Source organism: Vulpes lagopus, chromosome 12 (genome assembly GCF_018345385.1).
Source record: "Vulpes lagopus strain Blue_001 chromosome 12, ASM1834538v1, whole genome shotgun sequence".
Classification (NCBI taxonomy): domain Eukaryota; kingdom Metazoa; phylum Chordata; class Mammalia; order Carnivora; family Canidae; genus Vulpes; species Vulpes lagopus.
The window spans coordinates 14,416,604-14,439,813 of NC_054835.1; the positions used below are offsets into that span (position 1 = coordinate 14,416,604).

At 50.6% G+C, this 23,210-nt stretch overlaps 1 protein-coding gene across 4 annotated transcripts in view; it reads right to left on the reverse strand.

Annotated features, from left to right (window-relative positions):
- RAP1GAP2 (RAP1 GTPase activating protein 2) overlaps positions 1–23,210 on the reverse strand; it is a 217,700-nt gene that overhangs the window by 12,184 nt on the left and 182,306 nt on the right. For all 4 annotated transcript variants that reach the window (XM_041725283.1, XM_041725286.1, XM_041725285.1 and 1 more), the window contains 7 exons: positions 20,542–20,642; positions 18,431–18,560; positions 16,185–16,340; positions 11,098–11,169; positions 10,519–10,605; positions 9,054–9,188; positions 1,689–1,826 (listed from right to left, as the gene is read on the reverse strand). In XM_041725283.1, coding sequence (XP_041581217.1) covers positions 1,689–1,826; positions 9,054–9,188; positions 10,519–10,605; positions 11,098–11,169; positions 16,185–16,340; positions 18,431–18,560; positions 20,542–20,642 — 819 coding nt within the window. The remainder of the gene's footprint in view (positions 1–1,688; positions 1,827–9,053; positions 9,189–10,518; positions 10,606–11,097; positions 11,170–16,184; positions 16,341–18,430; positions 18,561–20,541; positions 20,643–23,210) is intronic.

Sequence of the window (23,210 nt, forward strand, 5' to 3'; positions counted from 1 at the left end):
CCCAGAAAATAGCAAGGCAGCTGGGAAAGCTAGATCCATGTAACAGGAGCTGAGACCCCCAGATTCCAGCCATTTGCAGCCTGTTTTCCTGTGTTTTTTTTTTTTTTAATATTTTATTTATTTATTCATGAGACACACATACACACAGAGGCAGAGACACAGGCAGAGGGAGAAGCAGGCTCCATGCAAGGAGCCTGATGTGGGACTCGATCCCGGGTCTCCAGGATCACACCCTGAGCTGTAGGCAGCACTAAACCCCTGTGCCACCCGGGCTGCCCTCCTGTGTTCTTAAGTCAAACTTTGTGGCCCCATGTAATGGTCACCAAACACCAGAATTCTTAGAAGAACAAGGGGTCAGGGCCACCCTAAAGAGAGCTCAGCATATTGAAAAAGTCAGGATGGTTCAGGGGATCACAGCCTGAGAACCACAAAGCTAAGGGAGCCCTGAGGGTGACCTGGTCCAACCTCTCACCTTCCTGATGAGGAAGCTGAGGAGCCAAAGGGTGAGGGGATTGGGCTACAGTCATACAGCGAATCACTGGCAGGACAAGAACCCAGGGTTCGGACTCTCCATCCATTCCTCACAAATAATTGGGTTCCACACTGGGTGTCTCAATAACAAAACAGAATGAGCAGCAGAGCCAAGACCACGTGCATCCACAGGCCGAGGCAACCCGCCAAGAATGTGGCTCTGTTTCTGCCACATACAGGGGGGATGAACATGAGATTGAGGGAGACTGCAGTCATTCTTTAGAGACTGCCTCTAAAGCAGGCTCCAACTTGTGCCATTTGTGTGCTGTGAAACCTGAGTAAGGAGCCCAAACTCTCTGGGCCCCCGTCTCATCTACAGAATGGGGATAACTGTCCTGCCTTGCTCATTTCACAGACCTTCTATGTAGAACAAGACAATAGTTATGAAAATATTTGGTAAGTTCAATGAATTATGTAAGACCACTTATAATACTAATCCTTAGTATCAATGTGGGTATATTCTATTTGAAAAAGAAAAAAAAAAATCCTAGATTATAGGAATCCAAAGTCATTTTGTTTTTTAAATGGACCAATTGTGTGGTTCCCTTACCTGGCCATCCCTGGTGCAAGCAGGCCAGGCCCAAACCCACAGACATGCCAGGCTCTTTCCTTGGGAACTGCATACACAGTGATTCATGGCAAAGACTCCCAGTCAGGGAGACACGCACCCAGATCCCAGCTCTTCAGCTGAGCTAAGTGACCTGTGGCAGGTTACTAAACCTCTCTGCACCTCTTTCCTCAAATTTGAAATGGAGAACACATCTGCTACAGGAATCAGATGAGATAATGTCTGTGAAATTACTGCGCTCCATCCCAGGTGCAGAGCAAGCCGGGGGTGGCTACTGTGATCATTAATACCAAAGCAAGGATACCCCTCACCTCACGTGTCCCAAGCCCCTGGGCACAGAAATCATTTTGCAGGGTGAACCGCAGGGAGGAAGCCCAGCCATCAAGGGAACTCAGAAAACAGGAAGGAGACAGGGAGGGCTTCTCTTCTGGGCCAGCCCCAGCCATACCTGTGATGGATGGAGGCTCCATTTCACAGGCAGGGTCCTGCTCTGGTCCCCTGGCCCACGCCTGGGTGCATGTACCCTCCTTGGCAGGCCTAGAGGGGCCCCCTGGGAACCTGGGCACCCCCCAGGGCCTGCGGCGCTCACCGAGAAGGTGGTCTTGGTGACCTCCATGCTGTTGTGCGAGATGCCTCCGCTGAGGCTGCCAGGGATGCCTCCACTGTGCTGCTTCTTCTGGCTGCTCACCATGGTCTCCATGGAGTGGCTGCGCACACGGATGGCCCTCTGAGGGGAGAAGTGACAGGGACCTGAGAGCTGCAGCCCAGTCCGCTGGATGTCCCCACCCTCCTGGCAGGGTCTGTGGACATTGCCCTCGGCTTGTGCACACTCAGGCCACACAGGGCCCTGTGCCCATGTGGGGCCACCAGAGAGCAAAGGGCATACCAGCAAACAGTGAAGTGTCCAGGAGGGGACACCCAGGGCAATCGGGGGCTTGTCAACATGTGCATGGATAGGAACAGCTAAAATCAAGACTGCTGAGCCTCCAAGCAGAGAGGGGCCTGGCCTGGAAGGTGACGACTGCTCCCTCCGACCACTGTGCAGGTCTCTGCTGTTCTGGAACCAGACCCAAGGACAGTGGCCATAGTGAGGACAGCTAGTTAACACAGAGGGAGTACTCCCACAGGCCTGGGTCTTTTAGCATTGTCCTAATTTTAGGAATGCATCTGGTTTCCCCAGCTGATGTGGATACTTCTTAGAGATAGGGGTCAGGTCTGACACATCCCTGACTCCTCTCCTGCCATTGTCTCAGTTCCAGCGCAGGGAGGGACACACAGGAAGCATGCCAAAAGAAGAGTAGCCACATTTATTGAGGACTTGTGATGTGCCAGGCTCTCTGTCAAGAGCCTGAGATGTATTCTCACAATAAGCCCACAGTGTGAATACCTCCATCCCATTTCACAGCTAAGGCTCAGAGAAGATAAGCGACCTGATCAGGGGCACACAGCTAATAGGGGGTAGAACAGAGGATCCAGATATAAATCCTAATGCATGCAAAGATACACAAATGGAGATATCATGAGTTGCTCACATAAAATGCCACCCCCACCATATTCCTTGGTGGCAGCACCACTGTCTTGTCCAATTTCCCCTCTTCCTCCACAGGACAATGATCAGTTTAAGGAGGTCACCTAACCTATTCCCCTGCCAGGGGGGCAGGGGCAGGAGAGGATGTCTTCTGGCAGCTGGGAGGAAAGGTGGTCTCAAGGATTGCCAAAAAAGATGTGACATTCTGTACCTGAACTGTAAGGAGCCACATTGGGGCTGTGAGGGATCAAGCCTGCGGGACAGAGGTGACCAGCCAGGACTGCTGAGGGGACAAGGGACAGAATCTGGATGCTGAGAGCCACCCTAAGCCATGAGTCACCCTGAGCCTCCTTGTTAGCTGGGCTCGCGGCTTTTCCTTACTGTGGGAGCCGGCTAAGGTTCTCAGAAACCAAGCTTCAGAAAACTAACTCAGAAGGACAAGCGTATGGATGCAGGAAGCCAATTCAGGAAGGGGGGTCATTTGCAAAGATGACTGCCTTGGAGACTTGCTACTTTTGCAAGGAGGCACAGAGCCCACCAACCTCCTGTCCCTGAAGTCATTGAGCCTCTCCTGTGTGAGTCAAAGACACCACTTGAAGGACATCATCTCTCCCTGTCTCTAACCACAGAATGGCATCGCCTAGCAACAGTTTCCAGCCAGCACATTCTATTCATTCCATCACCCAGAGACAACATTAAGTCATACACCCTTTCAAAAACTGAGAGCAGGAACTGAACTGAGAGTGTGGCACCGCACTGAGGTGTCCCTGGATCAACAGCAAGGTTCCCTAGTGAGTCAAGTGCTCCATAAATCTCAGCATCATGACATTGTGCTGGTGCCCTTGTGGGTGCCACCGCCACTACTGCTGTCATTAACAATGACGTGTCAGCTAATCGTGCATGTTCTGATGCATTCCTCATAGTCTCTTTCCAAGAAAGATGAGGTGTGGTATGATAGGCTCTGCTCTATCTACTATGAGCTTCATTATTATGAACTTACTCCCAACAACCCTGAGATGCAGACAGGACAGGCACTGAGAGAAAAGGTCCCAAATGGCAAATGATTGCCCAAGGTCATACCGTGGGTAGGAGGTGGACTCCAACTCAGGCCCCTGGAATCTAGATGAAAGGGTCCCCAGTATCCCAAAAAGTGGTCCCAACTGAACATATAATTGAACTGGTTGGTAGATTAAAGGGTGATTAGAAAGCAGAGGCCCCCAGCCTCTTCTCAAAAGGCTCCAAGGTTGGTGTGAGGGAGGATCTTGTGTCCTCAAATGCCCTTGCCGCTGTCTGAATCAGCAGGAAAAGTCTGAGGAGACAATGGGCTGGTTGGGGATTCCAGGGATATGCAGGGTGGTCATCTGCTGCCTGACACTTACAGGAAGAGGTCTGATTCCTGGTCTTCCCAATGCAACGTATGAACCTCTCTGACACAGAGCCTCCTCATCTGCACAATGTGGTGATGGTCCTGCATGAGGACAACAGGAGGCCGCGTGCACTGAATGCCTGGTGGGAAACCTGCTCACTCCAGGCCAGCTTTCTCCCCTGCTCTCAGGTGAGAGACGCGATGGTTGCCTCAAAACCTTAAAGCTTGACTTGGACAAAATAACCCAGCAATATGGTCTAAAGGATTTTACGTTTTAATCTGATGAAGAACTGAAAACGCTAACCTCAAAGTGGGCAGAAGAGTCCAAGGAAGGGGGGAAGGGCAGAGAAAGGACAGTGTCCCCTCTGCTTGCATCTTCCCAGGGACAGGCTGCTCACTGCTTGCAAAACTGCCTGTTCAGGGGTGCACTGCTCAACCTTTGGAGAGGTCTCCCACGCACTGAGCTGAAGTCTTACCAGCTCTAGGCCTTGCAGTCTTAGGCCAGTCTATTCCCGTATTTTACCCAGCTGTCCTTGTACTGTCTGAGGACACAACTGTCCTGAGTCTGTGCTCCTCCCAGCTAACCACCTCTGCTTCCAGTGTCCTTCCTTGGCCCTGATGGTCGCCCAGCCCTCAGCTCAGCTCATGGCTAACCTCTGATCAGGCTCCCCTTTGGAGGGAGAGGGATAAGAAAAAAGAGGGGGTATCACTTCATTCCAGCAGGGATTTGAGCTATCAGTTAGCATTATGTAGGGGACATGTCTTTCCTGGGCAACCACAATCCTTGCTTCCTTATGAGTTTGTGCTCCCTTATGCTTCCAAATGGGTTCTGTGAATTATTTTGTGTGTTTTTTTTTAAGATTTTATTTATTCATTCAAGCAGAGACACAGGCAGAGGGAGAAGCAGGCTCCCTATGGGGAACCTGAATAGGACTTGATTCCAGGACTCTGGGATCACACCCTGAGCCAAAGGCAGGTACTCAACCACTGAGCCACCCAGGTGCCCCAAATTAAAAAAACGTATTTTTTAAAATTTATTTTTATTTATTTATTTGAGAGAGAGGGAGAGTACATGCTCACCCATGAACTGGGGGGAGGGACCGAGGGAGAGGAAGAATAGACTCCCAGCTGAGCAGGAAGCCCCGGATCACAACCTGAGCCCAAGGCAGACGCTTAACTGACTGAGACCCCCCGCCCCCAGGTGCCCCTGTGAGTTGTTTCAGTTCAACAGACTTAAGGAGACAGAGCAAGGCACGAGTACTAAGGGGGGCGTGCCTATCTGCACAGGCAGGCAGTAGAGGGAGGGCTGCCTGGGGAGAGGGATGCTAACTGCCTGCCTCCTGAGATCATTCCTCATCAGGAGGTGTCCTGAGGTACCCTGAGGACTGGAACCAGGCCTCTGTCCCCTTACCAGGGCAAACAAAGGATGGAGGTTGACAGGAAAGGGAAATACCCTCCACATCTCCATAGACCAGGCTCCAACCATGAGCCACCCAGGCAGCCCTACTGGCAGGTACTTTGCCTGGTGCTCCTCTCCTGCCACTAGGGGTCACAGTACACCGGTGCATTAGCTGTCACCACGCCTCAAAGTTCCCGGAGAAATTCACCTGCAGTTGTCCCTGCTGGCTGTGGTCCCCACTCTGCCACTGGGCCTCTTCCCCCTGGTCCTCCAATCCCCCTTCTGCATGAAGAGCTTCATGGAGGGCTGGGCTAGCTCCCTGTTTCTCAAAATGTGGCTCCCGTGTGCTTTGCATACATATCACAGAGCTATATCAAATGGTGTTACTTTTTCTTTTCATTTGATTACAGACCAATACAAATTTCATCAACAGCTGGTAGCAGCTGAGAACAGCATGTGAGAACAATCGTCTGGGGATCAATATTTTTCAAAGGTGAAAAATGCATAGGTCTTTTATAAAGGAAGATATTCTTGCAAGACCAAGAATACCTCCACAGACCCCCACAGCAGCAGGCGTAGGGACTGCATTTTCAAGATACCTACTTATTCCACAGAAATGCTTTTCATTGTGAGTTTCACTGCAAAAGTTTAGTCTCTATAATTGGAAATACGTATATTTTTAGATTATCATCTAAGTGAAAATGCAAAATTTTTAAGTGTTGGTAGAACTGGCAGATTTCTGAGACTATCTCTGAGCACTTGGTTTGAGAAGCAGGTCTGGACATCCATAAACCAACTGTTCTGTTTCTCACGGAAGGAAAGCTTAAATTACAGCCCGTGGAATCGAGGTAAGAAGGGAGAACTATCCTGTGCGGTGGGAGGTTCTGAGAAGCTCGCTCTAGGGCAGTGATGGGTCTGCTTCCTGGGAGAGGGAAGGACGGTCCCAAGAGGCAAGGAGATAGGCGGTGGAGACTGTGGTTAGCCCTGGGAATTCTCAACTGTTTCCATGTGAGATGAGACCTTTGACCAGAAGGGCATCAAACATGCAACACTTCTTTCTGGAATCATTTCATGCACCTCTTCTTTCAAGAGGAGTCCCACAGAGGTCTGGGTGAGAAGCTCCCTGAGGAATACTAGTAATTCTGACACCACAGCACCACCCTAGGGGTGCATGAAGAAACATCAAAATGAGAGGTGGTTTCCTGAGCTGGATCAGACCACAGCCCTGGCCACAGGCACAGCCCAGACATCAGAAACCCCCGGGGCCACCGGGCTCCATGCTGCTGCACCTGGCCTGCCCCCAGCTTTGGCCTCCACAGCCTGGGACCCGAGAGGGTAATGGCGGGAGGGACAGGGCAAAAGTGCTGATGCTCCCGACTCGACTCGGTGAAGCTCATCATGACGAGGAGAGCTCTCAAGGCTTACTGTGTGACCACCCTGACAGCCGCTCCCGCACTCCCAGAAGTGCTACCTCAGGGACAGGAGTGGAAGCAGAATGCACAAGCAGATCTGTCTTCAGCCCACAAAGACAGAAGGCTTAAGGGCTGAAAAGAAAAAGGCTCTGGACTATTGGATCAAAGATGAGTCGCGATGAAGTCTTGAAGCCTCTCCTCTCTAGAAACCCCTTCAGTCAGAGCCACCGGAGTCAAAGGCAGATTGAGCGCTTTTCCTCCAGAGGCAGGGGGCCAGACAAAAGGCCTCAGGCCATCCTCCCGCAAGCCCCACGGCCCGCATGAAGCTGCTGGGCTGTTTTCTCCCTGGGCACTATAGGCAGTGGCCACAGCCTACCGGCTTTCCCAGGTTCCAAAAAACAATTGAAACTTGGAAAAAACCAATGGTGAACTTCAAAATATAGAAACTTGCAAAAGTGGAAGCAACACACACTCCATTAAACTCTGCAAACTTTCACGTTATGTGAGCTGGTCCCCCACAGCTGACACTGTGGCTAGATAACATTTCCCGCGGCATGCGGGAGCACTGGGATAGGCTTCATGTGGTGCAGGGGGGAGCCGCACAGCTTGTCCCCTTCCCAGGGGCTAGCTGACCTGGTGCCCTCTGTCCCCCCAGACCTTCTTCTCCCTCCGGCCCCTTCCCTCCCCACCTTCTCCCATTTCACCCTGGCAGTCGCTGTCCTCTGGACCTGAAACAGACGCCTGGAGTCTCCCAGCACCTGGGCCAGTGGCTCGGCTCCTCCCGCCTCCCCTGCCTCTTTGAGGAATCCCAGTGGCTGTCCTGCCTGGGGCCAGCAGAGCCAGGCCCTGACCGCTGTGGTCTACCCCGGTGGCCAGGGACAGACCCCAGGCTTGCCCAGGCCAGGCTAGCATGGGTGGAATCTTCACTGGGGCAGGAACCAGAGGCAGGATTGGATAGAACACAGGCTCTGCAGCCCAGCAGATTCGGCGTCAATTTACTTTGTCTCTTTGAGCCTCAATTTCCTCACATGTAAAATGATACCCATAATTCATAAAGTCAGGAATGAATTATTATCCCCATCATAACAGCCTCCTTCACAGGGCACAGAAGGTGCGGTGCGCCCTGAGATGGCACAGTGCGTGTGGGGCTTCCACCCTACCCACCACCAACAGCTGCCGCTCTCACTGAGCATTTACTGTATTCCAGGCAGTGTGCACATTACTAAGCATCAGGTATTATTTTGGTGAACTCCTTCAGCAACTCCAGAGGTCCAATTTATCATCCCTGTGTTGTTGAGGAAAACACTGTAGCTCAGAAACGTTACTGTGCCCAGGATCGCACCAAGCTGCGAGTGCAGCACAGACAGGGCTAACCCTGACCCCACACACACTGTATTTTACCAATCATTCTGCAGCGGGCAGTCCGGCAGAATGTTAACCTAAGAACCAGAAAACCTAAGTTTGTTTCTCTGAGTAGGTGTAAGGTTTTGAACAGTGCTGAGGCCTCCCTGGGCCTGTCCCTTTGTGTGTGAGTGAGAATAACAAGAGCTGCCCGGCTGACTGCACAGAACAGCTGCACAGAACAGCACCTGCACAGATCAAGCTAGATGCTGGACATCAGCACTGTGTGGACCACAGAAAACTCAGCAAGTGCGTGAGAATAAACCTCTTGCAACTCAAGCCGGCTCAGTGGCTGTCCAAGCTCTACTTGAATACTTCTAAGAACACAGAGCTCACTACTTCTTTTAGCAGTTGTTATGGTTAGAAAGTTTTTCCTTTTGCAAGGTCTACAGGGAGTTACTTGCCTGTTACTAGCCCACTGGCCCTGGCCAGGTCCTCCAATGCCCTGCCAGTTGGAAAAACTCACTGCAGTATCACACGCTGGCTGCTAAAGACCCCAAAAGCTGTGTCCCCGCTCTTGTTTTCCGGCCCTGAGCTCCTCATCCTGACACAGAAGGAAGCAGTTCGTCTGTACTGGCTCCCCTCCTGCTCCCAGCCCTCTCCCGTCCCTGCTTCTCAGACTCCTGGGCCAGGAGGAGATGATCTGAATCAAGGAAGGATGTGGAGGATGCCAGAGATGCTGCTGGCTGCTCCGACCACTCATGCTTCCTGAGGTCCCCATCCTCTGCCAACCCTGCCATACTGGCACCTGGGCTCTGGGGGCAGGACCACATGCACCTTGTAGCTCTTGCCTTGCATCCTGCCTCTCCCCCATCATGCGCCATGCCAGCCCACTCCTGGGCCTATACCTTAAACGACTCCAGGAATCCTCCATGGCCTCCATTCTCAAACTTGTCCTCTTCAGGGCCCAGTCCCAGCATAGCCTGCGTGTGGGTGTGAAGCTCATCATGGAGGTTGTCCAGCAGGGCGGCCCGCGTCCGGTCCTGAAAGAAAAGAGGGTAGGGATTACGGAGCTGGCATAGAGGACAGAGATGTGCCCTCTCCCGGGGGGCTCCCAACACCTAACCAATAGCATCCCTGTGACAGTGTGGACCTGAGGCCTCACTGGGTTCCATGCTCACAAATACTGCGGTTAGCAATAAAGCTCTGTGGCCTCTGCTCTCTTCCCCTACCCTTTCTCCTTGGGCCATCCCATGGCTCTACCCTGACTCCCAGCTCAGATCTCCACCTCAAGCTCCACAGCCCTACACCCAGCTCCTCTCCATCCAGATGGTGGGCCAGGGCCATGCATACAATGTCCAGGGGGCACCATTCACACACTCCAGCACTAGCCCTGCAGCAGCCCTTGCAGGCCCCTCCAGGTCAGCAGATCCTAACAGACTTCCTTTCTCAATGGCCCCTATGCCAGTGAAGAGTCATCGCTTACAAGCAAGCTGTTATCATCTGCCCTAGACTCTTGTAAAAGCTTCCAGCCTGCCACCTTTCCTGCCCTCCTCCATAGGGATCTGTCCTTCTCATCAACACCAGAGTAATCTAACATACAAAGCAAACCACCACTCTCCTAAGTACTTTATTAGCACCTCACCTCTTGAGTTCAAAGCCCTTCCTGACCTGCCCCCAACCACACCTCCAGCGGAGTCTCCACCCACCCCCCACATGAGTCCTTCTCTCAGGCCATGTCAAAACCCTCTGGGGCTCCCTCAAAAGTCATGCTCTGATCTGTCTGGCTATGCCTATGCTGTTTTCCATGCCTGGAATAACTCTCCCCAATCTTTCCTCCTGGCAAAAGGCTCATCAAATATCTAGATTCAGCAGCCCAAGGGCCACCTCCTCAGAGAAGCCCTTTCTGAGCACACCCCTGTTCTACATGGGCAGAAGTGGTCATAGCCCCCATGCTGGCCTCCATCGTGGCCAAGTGCCCACACTGTGCCATGTTTGTCTCTTAAGTAATGGCTCCTCCCCAGCCAAAACCTGGCTCCTCCTCCAGTCCAAAACCTCTGGAAGACAGAAACTGTGTCTTAAGTAATGGCTCCTCCTCCAGTCTAAAACCTCTGGAAGACAGAAACTGTGTCTCCACACACAGCAGGTGCTCAATAAATGACCGGCAAATGGTTGGCCAGGCCTAAAGTTTGGCTGGAGTTTCCACAAGAAGAAAGAGTTCCTCTATCAACACAGGGCTGAAGAAAGCTCAGAGGGGTGGGCAAAGACAGTGCTCCTCCCCTAAAGCAGCCCCCAGGAACAGACCCCCAGGAGAGGCTGGATAACATGCAGCCGGGAAGGTAGCAGGAAGACTTCCAAAAACAGAACTCTCACCTCCAGCTTCGCAAACTTGTCTGACTTGCAGCAGGCGTTCTCTGCGTTGGTGAGCTTGGTGAGCAGGAACTCCCTGAACTCTGGGCCCTAGAACAGACGAGAAGCTCTGGGATGCTCCCAGCCCAGCTGTCGCCAAATGGGCTTTCAGCCACAGTAACAGGAAAGCAGAACGGGGCACCTGGGGAGGGCCCCTACGAGGTCCCCTTCTGACTTTTGGTCACTTTCTAGCCCAGACCAGGACCACCTGGTAAGATGCCTCCTGGTGGAAACCGCCTGTCCCGTTGCTGGGAAGTCAACCCCCCACACACCGTTTCTGTGACAGGAGGCAATTCTTGTCTGAGGCTCCTCAGATGGAGGCATAAGTACAAAACTCTCTTCTAGCAGAAAGACAACCCCAGAGGCAAACGCTCTGACAGAGGGTGCTGTACTGGGCCAGACGGGCAGCACGAGGAGGTGGAGAAGACCCCGGGTAAGGAGATTCTCCCAAGCCTGCCAAGGTGCTTCTCGCCCACTCCAGCCACTTCACTCAGACACTGAAACCTGGAGTCTTCTGTAAGAATGGAAAGGAGAATTTCTTACCTTCTGGAAAACAGGAGGGCTGGGCAGAGGTGGGCCAAAGGCGGGTACATCTTCCCGTGCAGTGACTGAGACCTGAAACAGGGTCTTGGTGTGGGCCAAGGTAGGGAGAGGGGTCCAAGCTGGGGATAACGCACCCCAAGCCCTGGCCCAAGCGATGCCCACCGCTCACAGCAGATCTCTTCCCCTCCCCAGAATGTAAATACGAGGCTCCTGTGAGCCATTACCACCAGCAGGGCCACCTTGCTGGAAGTGGGGCTACACCGCACAAAGCTATCTACTGCTCTCTGCTGCATTCCTGGAGGCCAGAAATCAGTGTGGCAAGATGACTGGACGTAGGACCCGACTTCTTACTGCTATGCAAGTGCCCAGGGGGCTTCATGTGACTGGATATTCAGACCATGGAGAAGGCCAAGTGAGCACTGTTAGCCCTGTTTTACTGATGAGCACGTGCCCAGAGACTTAGAGCCATCTCCCCACAAGCACACAGGTGATTAGCCACAGAGATGGTCAGAGAATCCAGACCTCCTGACCCTGCCCCTGCCCTGGGGTTTGTTTCCCACAACACTGACTCCCAAATGTGGCCACACATCAGAATCACTTCAAGGGTTTCAAAAATAAATCCCGACTGCATGGGCTCTACCCCCAAACCTACTGAATCATAAGCTCTGAGGTGGAGCCCAGGAATCTGCAACTGTTAAATGCTCCTCAGAGCTTTTGTGTGGTTGGTGGACTCATGTTCAGGAGCCCTGGCCCCAAGCATAGGCTCAGACCATCCAGGTGAGGCTTGAACTAACAGAGCACCAGAGCCCAGGCTGAGCCCAGGCTGTGGGTGAGAGGACATGAAGCTGCTTTGCACAGGGCGACCCAGGCTCCGGGTGGGTGTACACGGCTGGCCAGCCTGGGAAAGCACAAGCTAACAGAGTGAGAGCACCCAGGTGCTCTGTGTGGGGGCCTCCCAGGCTCAGGACAGACCCCACAAGTCCGGCTGCTGTCCCCGTGTGGAGGTGCCCTGGTTTCACCTGTTCTCAACCCACGAGACCACAGACCTCTCTGGAGACTGTGCCCTCTCCCTTCCCTAGGCGGCCACTGACGTGAGCCTGGCCCTGGCCTGCTGCCAGCCTCCCTGGCCTGTGAAGTAGGGCAGATGCAGACAGTCTGCCAGACCGGGCAAGCAGGCAGCTCGGAACCAGGCCAAGGGAAGGTCCTGCCAGGGTCTGGGAGGAAACAGTGGGAGAGAGCTGGTCAGTGCGGCTTTCTCTCCCCAAGCTCAAGGCTGTCTACATGCCCAGAATTAGGAAATGGTATGTGTTCAGCTGACAAGATTTCTGGCTGGTTCTAGCTGCCAAACAGCCCCACCACCACCACCCACTGCACACAGGAATCTGCGGAGGGCTGGTAGGAAGGAACCTGGGAGGAGGCCAGAGCTCAGGCCTCTGCCCTCTTGCCAGCCCAGTGGCCCTCCTTCTCTGGCTTGCACTACAGCGGTCTGTGCTAACCAGGTAAGGAGCTTCAGACATGCCCTCCCACCCACTGAGTCTCCCAACCAGATGAGCCCACCACAGAGGCCATGTCAGGAAAGCAGAGGACAGGATCCTTCCTGGTGACAGTCATGTATCTTCTATTCCCACAGTGTTCCCTCTCCTGACCCCTTTCCAACGCAGTGCCAGTTCTTCGCAGCTCCCTCCTCTCGAGGACAAGTGGGTTGCCGGGCCAGCAGCAGAAGATGCCAGAACACAACCCCACCTCCCAGTTTTCTAAGTTCACTGCAGGCCTCCCAGCAGGGGGCAGGGCAGGGCTGAGGAAGAGGCCTGAACACAGGAGCAGGCTTGGGGCTTGGGGCAAGAGAATAAAAGGATATGCCAGGGAGGTGGGGAGCCTCCAAGCACTCCAAACCTGAGATGCCACAGCCAAGAATGGCCTAGAAGCCTTAGAGAACTGAGCCAGGTGCTCAAGCACCAGATCAGCAGTGAGGGGAAGGGGCCTCCCCAGTGCTGTGTGCTTCGCACTGGGTTCCCAACACCTCTGCAGAATTTCAGGAATCAGGGGCAGGGTGGCCTCAGACAGGAAGAGGAGGGGCTCTGGGTGATGGTTCAGCTGGAGTTCCCTTCCAATCTGGCAGGGGACAAAATTCATGTCTGAAAAATAACCTGATGTAATATTTTATGTACACCTGGATTTTAGAGCCAAGTTCCCACCTGCTGGGACGGCTCAGTGATACCGACCACAGGTGGACCTGGACAGAGATTCTGGCTCCACCCCTTCTGGGCTCTGTGGCCTGGGACCTTAAGTAACTTAAGCTCTGAGCCTCAATTTCCTTCCTGTAAAATAGGGCTAACGAGAGACCCTGCCTGACCAGGGTCTAGGGAAGACTCAAGAAGACTATGCTTCTAAGGGCCCAGCACAGTGCCTGGTAGGGAGCCAGTCCCTGAAGAGGGGTAACCTACTACCTGGTGCTTTGGGTTTTTTACTTTCCCTGCTGACCTGCCTGATAAAGGACACCTAAACTATTACAGAGTTCCTCTAAATCACTTCCTAATCTCTCCCTCACACACATACACACACATCGCTCCCCTCTTCCTCAATACCCCTGCCCCAGCTCCGCTTTCCCACCTGCAGTACGTCATGGCTGGAAGAACCCAGAGGCTGTCAAGTCCAACTTCCTCATTTCACACAAATGGAAGCTGAGGTCCAGAGAAGGAAGAAACTGGCCCAAGGCCACACAGCAGTCAGAGGCAGGGCCAGGGCCAGAACCCCCAGCTCCTGAGCCTCTTGGTCTGGGGGCCTTTCCTACACATTCCTGCCCTGTCCTCTCCCCCTTTCTTCTTCTTTCCTGTTTTTCCTCCCCAGTGGGGGCTCCTGGGCATATCTCAGCCTCTTCTGCCACAGCCTCTGAGTCTGTAGAGGTCAGTGAAGGTCTCATTTCACCCTGAATCCTCTGAGGAACTGGATCAGGTCCTCCTCTGTCTTCTGAGCACCTGTGGTGCTACTGGGAACGTGAAAGGACAGAGCTTAAGGGAGTGCCTTGGAAGGCTAGCCTCCCTGCACTGTGCACCCCTGGCCCCCACTCGCAGATCTTGCCTTTCTGGCCTGGCTGTTTGCCCGGCAGGCGGACCACACAGTCCCACAGCCTTGGGACCGTCTGGCTCTTCCTGTGGGCCCTGCTTCTCTGCTACTGCCATCCTCTCTGAAAATAGTGCTTTGCCCCAGAACATGGGCTAGGGCTGGGAAGACTTGGTAAAGACTTCTAGCATCAAAGCTTGAGGTGAGGTGCTACTTTTTTGGGACTTCTGTATTTCTCACTCTACAAAGCTCTTGGGAGAGTAGAGAAGCCAGTTAGCTGAGGTCCATTTCCTATTGGGATAGAAAAACCAATACTACACGTCAGGAGGCCCCATTCTGCCTCAGAGGCCCCATTCTGCCTCAGAGGCCCAGCAGACAAGCCACACGTTTGCACATGACTGCCTGCCAGGGTCCTCCCACCACACAGCTTTACCTCAAAGCTCCCACTCAGTGGCTCTCAGCCTCGACCAGATGTGAAAACAGCCAGTGGGCTGTCTGAGTGGTCCAACGGCTAAACCACTAAATGGTCCTCTCTCCCTCCTCGGAGGCTGGTTCCCTATGTCACCTCCACAGGCCCCACCCCTCGCACATTGCCTGGCATACAGGAGGCACTGAATGAATAAACTTGCTTCCATCGACAACTCAAGCAGCTGTTTTAAGTGAGTGCCCATTTTGGTCTAGGAAGGTGGGTCATCAAGGAAATGCCCAAGCCATGGCTCTTCCAACTTTTTGGCTGAAATTGCTCAGTGACAGAGGAGCATGAATGTGACTGTCTGAATATGAAAGAATCAGCTTGCCTCACAGCATAGAGTGCGGGGTTTTGTTTGTAGTCCCATATTTAATTTTAAAGTTGACGTGAATTAGGCATTTAAAATGTGTGGATTTCTACTGATATGATGATTACATGCATCATTTTCTCTTCCTAAATTTTCAAGCAAAGTTGATACTTCAGGAAGCATTAGGGCTTCAGGAGTCCTTAGAACCAGCACTGGCCCAAGTTATGACATTTTCAGGTCTCCCAATTTCTCATTAGCAATGACAGGCTCATTTCCCTGTTAGACTGGTGGTTCCTAACACTGTGAGGAGCAGAGGGGCCCTCTGAGAATTTGAGCTTCGGTTTTTCTCCCCCTAAAACACAAAGTATCACATAAACTCACCATTTTATGCATAAACAAGTTTGCATATCAACATTTTGCATATATCCACAAGGGATTCAAAGACTAACCCACCTAAAAGACCCTGCCTCAGTCTATCTCCCTTGGATCCCACACCCCCCAACACCACTGAGATAGGGAGAAGCTGTTGCACAAGAGATCAGAACTGTTTCCTACAGAGAAGAGAAAGAAAAGGCTGATGGTACCACCATCAGGAACAGGCCAGGTGAGAGCTGCTGGGGTTTTTCTGCATTAGGGAGGACACTGAGCCATTCTGGAAGACAACTTACTGATCTGGAGGCTTGGACTCAGCTGCTTGCAACCCCACTCTGTGGGAGTCTTCAAATTAAAGATCTATCATTTCTTCCAGAACAGCTAAACCAGTAGGACGCACTCCAGGCCAGGGCCTACCGGGCCCCCTCCCCTCCAGAGTTCTCACCACCACCATTTCTTTTACATTTTTTCCCTTTGTTACCACCCTTCTTCCTCTCGAGGTCCTAGCAGTCCCCCCGCCACCCACCCCCTTCTCTTCTTTTATTGCTCTCCCCTGGCTCTGCCTTAGTCCAGCCAATGGCATCACCAGATTCCAAACAGAGGCACCAGGAGTTTCTCAATCCTTGAGTCAGATGCTGCTGAACCTGGAGGCAGCCAGAAAGATGAGATGACTTCAGAAGGTACCTTCCAACAAGAGTCCAGGTCCCAAATCCCAGAACTTGGGCCTTCAGAACATTGGTCACACCAACACTAGGAGCACCATCTTGGAGAATGACCTGAGGAGCCACCGAGCACTAGTGGTCCCTGACATTACTAAATCCAGAATGTGTGGAGAGATGCCTGGGCCTACCACTTCCCCCACCGAATCGTTTTCCTCACCTTGTAGGACGGGGTCTCTGTGCCTGAGTTCTCGGCCTGCACAACGATGTAGGCATGTAAGAAGTTGGAAGCAATCATATCAGGGACAAATGGTGTGTTTTCTTCTTGGAAGATGATGGCCACAATGTCATTCCCAATGTGTCTCTTTCTCTGGAGCTAAACAGAAAGTGGGCCATTGTTATAAGCCAGCTAGGAACATCCTGAAAACAGAACAGATCTGTGCAGGAAATTTCTCATAATTCTATCTTTATTCTATCCTGAAACTCTGAGACCTAGCCCTTCAAGGGAGTTTTCCTCAGGCTTTAGAAACCATCAAAAAGAAAAACATGGGGAAGACACTTAATATGTTAGGTAGAGGCTAGCGAGCACATTACCAAGCTCTATAGCATGCAGAGCCCTGACTCAGGACTCAGGGAGAAGAGTTAAAAGGTGAGGGACAGGTTTTGCCCTGGTAAAGCCAGTAATGGATCCAGAAGAGACACAAACACAGGTGAAGCTACCTGAGAACAGAAAGAAAGGCACCAGCCAGCATGTGCTAAATCAGCTGCCCCACACGAAGTGTCTGGCCCTTTGGGGGCAGAGAGGAGAGTAAAATCAGAGGCCTGGTGCTAATCTGAGAAGGCTTCCTGGAAAAGGAGATGGGAGTAGGGGGTGGGCAGAGCTTGATGGAAATGTGGATAAGCCAGATGAGCGGGCAGATGATTCTACACCAGAGTGAAGGAGAACCACACTCAGAGAAGGAGGGCAACTTGGCTTGGCAGAGGTCACAGGAGAGAAACCCAAGCCTGATTCTGTGTCCCAAACTGGGCCAGGTGCTTTCACAGGTGATCTGGATCACCAAGCACCTACCATGGTGCATCAGGACCCATGCTGTGCTGTATTCATACACAGGACTTCCAATCCTGGGGCCCTCCTGTACATGGAGCTCTGGCTGGGTGCTCACCTTCAGATTTGTTCCTTTATTAGGCACCTAAGGCATGCAGGCCCTATGTTTCACATCAGTCCTATTTCCAGAGCACTGCTATACAGATTGAGCCCCATGCTGGGTGCTTTTACACAAACTGTAAAAGTTATCCCCCTCTTCCTCCCCTTTCTTGGGAGGAGAAAATTAATATTTATTCAGTCTTTTGCAGAGAGCCAAGCCCTGTGTACTTCCCACTGACTACAAGGGAGACTGAAAGAGAGCCCCAGGCTGGGGCATAGGGCAAGGAGGCTATGAGGGATAGAGACGAAAGTGAGATGTGGGGAGAAAACCTACTTTAGATTCAAAAGGAATCCTGCTCCCATTTGTTTCTGGAACATTCAGTGGTTATTTTAGAGCCAAATCACAGTCTCATTTGCCAATTTCCTTTTTCCCTAAGAAGCCAGGCACTATGTTTACAGTATTACATCTGTGCTCCCTCCTCAGATCTCTGCTCAGAGAGGAATGGGTCAGAGTCTGGTGGAGAGCCTACCTTCCTTTCTGAGTTTCCTAGAGACTGAAACAGCACAAAGAGTGGGAGGGGGCAGATGGTGCAACAGCCAGGCCTCTGCTGCTGGTCTCAGGGCTCACGGAGAGAAGAGCCAGGCCACCCTGGGGACACGCCACTCTCAGAAGCAGCAAATGAGGGAGGGCAGAAAATGCTGGATGCAGGGGTCTCACCCAGGTTCCCTGCTTGTGATAAAGGCCAAATTTCTGCCCACGAGCAGGTGTGGTGAGAGATGAGGCCAAGCAAACTAGAAAGGCTAGGAGGCGGGGCTATGTCTGGGGCAATGATCACTGTTGGGGGGCCTGCCGCCTATTGCTGAGGCAGGAGAGAAGCCTGCCACCAACCAGCCACTGTACTGAGCCCTACAGTCAGAACCTTAGGTGATGCCTACAACAATCCTCTGACTCATGAGGAACATGAGGCCACCGGGTTAACCAGCTTGTCGGGGGTCACATATCCTTGAGAGCAGAGCTGGCGTCAAGCTGCTCTCTGCAAATTCCATCATGTCCCCCTCACCACCACCCTACATGAGCACTGCTGGAGCTTGAGTGTGCTCCAGCAGGGCACTTGGACTCTGCTCCCAGCTCTGCCCCTAATCAACTGGGACACAGTCTTCTAACCACACTGAGCCACCTGGGTGAGATAACTTAATGGAACAGACTGGCCTCCGGATCATGAAAAGATGGAGGGGGCTGCAGCCCCTCAACTACCGAAGACCAGAAGCAGGCTTTCACCTCACAAGCCCCACACACCCAAAGCCCTCCTGAGCCAGGTTACCTGCTGGGCATCTCCCTCGGTGAACGGCAGCTTTGTGGAGACGTGAAACATGATCTCCCTGTCCCGGAATACCGTGTACACGGATTCCACCCCCGTCTGTCCGTGGGTCACGTCCAGGCCTCCTCGGAAACTGTCAGTAAAACAGGGCAAGAGCAGGAGGGAGAGACTGTGAGGAGAAATGGGCTATGTGGCGCAACCTTCCGAGGATACAAGAGCAGGAGAAGGAATGAGAAGACACGGAAGAGCCAGACACAGAGATAATGATGTATGTGACACAGGCAGGTCTGTGCTTCAGCACACACAAGCTCCAGAGTCCTGCCCATTAGTCTATTATTTAAGAGACAGAGGCAGGACATCCACAGGGTCAGTGGGAAGGGAAGTCACCCACCTACAATCCCAGACAAATGCTGTCCCAGGTGCCCGTGGTCTCCATGGCTGGGCATAAGCCTTTTCTCCCTGCAAGGCCATGTCTAAGTCCTCAGCCCAAAACCAGGGCAACCAGCCATCCTGTCGGGAGCATCCAGAGTCAGCCTGAACAGGTGGCAAATGCTGGATTTCCACCCAGCCAGTCCCGGATATGGAGACCCCACCAGAGCAGCACCCAACCCAGAGGTGTCCAAGGAGCCCCTCTCCAGTTATATCCTCGAAGGCAGGAAAGAAAAGTACTAAGAAACTGGGTGGGCTTCCAGGAGCCACCCCTTCTTCCTTAATAGACCTGTGGCTCCTGGCCATGGATCACATTCTTCAGCAGGGGGAGGAGGTTGCAGGTTCCTTTAAGAAAATGAAATAAAGCAGACCATGGATGTCAGTCCCCACATATGCTGTAATACAAACCAGAAAATGTGCTCAGGCGGGCATGGCGGGAAGTTCACTGGGCCAGGGGTCAGGCAATCCAGGAGACCCTGGGCACGTGACTTAATCTGCGTAGGCCCCAGTATCCCTTCAATAAAAGGCTAGAAGCCCATGATCTCTGGGGTCTTCCTGGTTTGAAGAGGCTTTATTTCATCTATTCTAACATCTTAACATCTCTGAAATCAGGATGCACCTCAAAGTCGATGGAAGGTGGCATAGGAAAAACAGTAATGCAAGGATCACTGTGCTCACTCCGCATGGGGCACCAGCACGGCTGCTTTGCACGTGTGATCTACATCATTCTCTTAACAACTTGGCAGCATCAGAAGTATTTTTCCCTCCCTTTTACAGCTGAGGAAACTGGGGCTTTCAGAGGTGAAGTCACCGTTCAAAATCATGGAGCCAGTAAGTGGTGGAGGTGGGATTTGTAGCCATGTGTGATTGACTCCAGATGGCAGTGGTGACCTTGTTGGGGGAGGAAGACAGAGGAAGAGGTGGGTAAAGAAGAGAAAGAGAAGGGAAGAGAGTGGAGGAAGAAAGTAATCACTGAGCACCTACTACCCACCCCAGGCCCAGAGCTGGGTGCTTTCACACATGATAGGAGATCCTGCTAATCTGGATGCTGTAGAGGGGCATTCTCGGAGCTCAGCTGTGAGCCAGCCATGAAGACCAGAGCAGGCTGGCCAGGTCTGAAGGCCCTGCTCAAATGCTGCCTTTGTCAAGGAAAAGCACAGGCCATAGTTTTCCAAGCTATAGCCCCAATATTCTTTCTTTCCACTTAGAGAACCAGAGACTACTACATAGATTCCTGCCAGAAGGGGGGAAGAAAGATTCCTGCCAGGGAGATTACTATACTTCGGTCAACTCTTAATTACCCATTCTTTTTGGGTATTACCCAAAATGGGCCACTTCCCCCCAAACTGCAGAGGGTTCTCCTTCCTGAAGGCCTGGCAGGTGAGTGACAGAGGAAGGAGGATTCATTTCACTCTTGGTCTGAGTCAAACCTGGGATGGAGCAGTTTCATCATGCATCAGATGGCCAAATCAGTGCTGTTCCCATAACCTGCCATTCTGGATCATCCCCCATCTCACCTGCTTCCTTAAGAATGCATTTAGATGTGGATCCCTTGCTGAAAAATCCCATGTGTCTTGTGTGTTTTTTTACCTCTCACATATGCCTGACACTCAGCTGCTCCCCAGATCCCTTACTCCGGGCTTTCATCAATGAGGCTGGAGTCATCTCTCTTTGCTGATACCCACCCTTTGAAGTCCTGCAGTGTGATCGTGTCTCCCAACAGGTCTAAGAACTCCTTGAAAGCTGGGCTCTCCTCATTGTTCCCAAACAGCTCTTCCTCCAGGGTCTGAAAGAGAAACAGAACCAGGGGTAAGAATTAGAAAAGCCTTCTTGATGCCAATGGAAGGAATATGGTTGACCAGCTACCTGATCATTTCCTTCCTTTCTCCCCATCCCTCAGCACATTTGTGAGCCAGTGTCTCTGGTTGACTGAAGAAGAACAAAAAGAAGCTCACTCAGCAGAGCTGGAATTTCAGGGCTAGTTAATGAGGACTTTCTATCTCAACAAAGCCTGCTGGTCAGTACAAAAGACAAAGCTGAAGCAAGAGTTCTTAGACTTGATACCAAAAACCAATCCATAAGTGAAAAATTAGTTGGACTTCTGACAAAGGACTAGTATCTAGAATATATAAAGAACTCCCAAACTCAGTAGTAATCAAAATCATAATGAGATACCACTTCACACCCCTGGGGCGGCTATAATCAAAAAGAAAGACAAGAACTGATAGTAAGGAGCATCTGGCTGGCTCAGTCGGTTGAGCATGTGACTCTTCATTTCAGCTCAGGTCATGATCTCAGGGTCCTGGGATAGAACACCGCTCAGTGGAGTCTACTTGAGGATTTCTCTCCCTCTGCCCCTCCCCCCACTTGCTCACGCTCTCTCTCACTCTCTTAAAAAAAAAAATACATCTTTAAAAAAAAAGAACTGATGGTGAGGATACAGAAAAGTCAGAAGCCTCATATACTGCTGGTGAGAATGTAAAATGGTGCGGTCTCTTTGGAAAACAGTCTGGCAGTTCTTCAAAAGGCTAAGCATAGAGTTACCATATGGCCCAGCAATTCCACTCCTAAGAATATATCCAAGAAAAATGAAAACATAAGTCCACAAAAAAACTTGCACATGAATGTTAATAGCAGCATTATTCATAACAGCCCAAAAGTGGAAACACCAGAATGTCCATCAACTGAAAAGTGGATAAACGAGATGTGGTATGTCCATACAATATATAATTCTGCCATCAGAAGAATGTAGGCCTGACTCATGCTACAACATGGATGAACCTTGAAAACATGCTAAGCAAAAGAAACTAGACATAGAAGACCACATATTATGATTGCATTTATATGAAGTATCCAGAACAGCCAAATCTGTACAGACAGAAAGCAGATTTGTGATGACAGGAGCTGGAGATAATGGTGACAGAGTGACTACTAATGGGTATGGAGTTTCTTCTGAGATTGATGAAAATTTTCTGGAGTTAAGATCGTGGTGATGGTTTCGTAGCTCTGTGAATATACTTCAAACAACTGAACTGTACACTTTATTGAGATATAATTCTCAAACTGTTATGAGTAGTATTATATGTGAGTTACACCTCAATAAAGCTGTTATAAAAAGTTTTTGAACAATTAAAAAAAACAATTAGAAAATGGTCAAGAGAGTCAGTGGAACATGTGACTCTTGATCTCAGGGTTGTAAGTTTGAGTCCTATATTGGGTATAGAAATTACTTAAAAATAAAATCTTAAAAAGAAGAAAGAGAAAATGGTTAAAGGCTATAAGCAGTCATTCCACCCAAAGAGATATATACAGATGGCAAATAAGCACGTGAAAAGATGTTCAACATCATGAGCCACCATTAGAAAAATGCAAATTAAAACCATACTGGAAAAAAATAAAAATAAAAAATAAAACCATACTGAGACATTACCACACATCTATCACAATGGTTAAAATTAAAAAATAGTAAAAAAAAAAAAATTAAAAAATAGTAACAACACCAAATGCTGGTAAGGATGTAGAAGAAATTGATTACATATACATTGTTGGTAGGAATGCAAAATGGAACAACCACTCTAAAAAACAGTTCAGCAGCTTTTTACAAAACTGAACACGTAATCACCATATAACCCAGCATATGCTCCTCAGCATTAACCCCAGAGAAATGAAAACTTATATTCACACAAAAACCTATATACAAATGTTCATAACAGCTTTATTCATAATAGCCCCAAACTAGAAACCACTCAGATATCCCTCAAAGGGTAACTACTAAAACAGATATTTATACCATGGAATACTACACAGCCATGAAAATAAATGAATCCTACTGATATACTTAAGAACTTGGATGAACCTCCCTGAATGGGGAAAAGAGCCAATACCCAAAGGTTATAAAGTATATGATTCCATTTATTAAATGACAGAATTTTAAAAAGTGGAGACTACATTAGTGATTGCCAGGACTCAGGGACTGGAGGTGGAAGGGATGATAGAGACAAAAGGAAAGGCTGGCACAGTTATGGAAGGGCCACACAAGGGATTCTTGTCTTGGTGGACATCTTCTGTATTTTGACTGTGAAGTTTACACATGTAATAAAATTATATACAATAAAACACACACACACACACACACACACACACACAATCACATGTGAAACTGGGAAAGTCTGAATAAGATCTGAGGACTGTATCAGTGTCAATCAATATCCTGGCTGTAATACTGCACTATAGTTTTATAAGACATTACCTTTGGGGAAAATTGGGTAAAGAGTACACAAGACCTCTCTGTATTACTTCTTATAACTGCATGCCAATCTACAAATATCTAGAAATTAAAAGTTTAATAATTAAA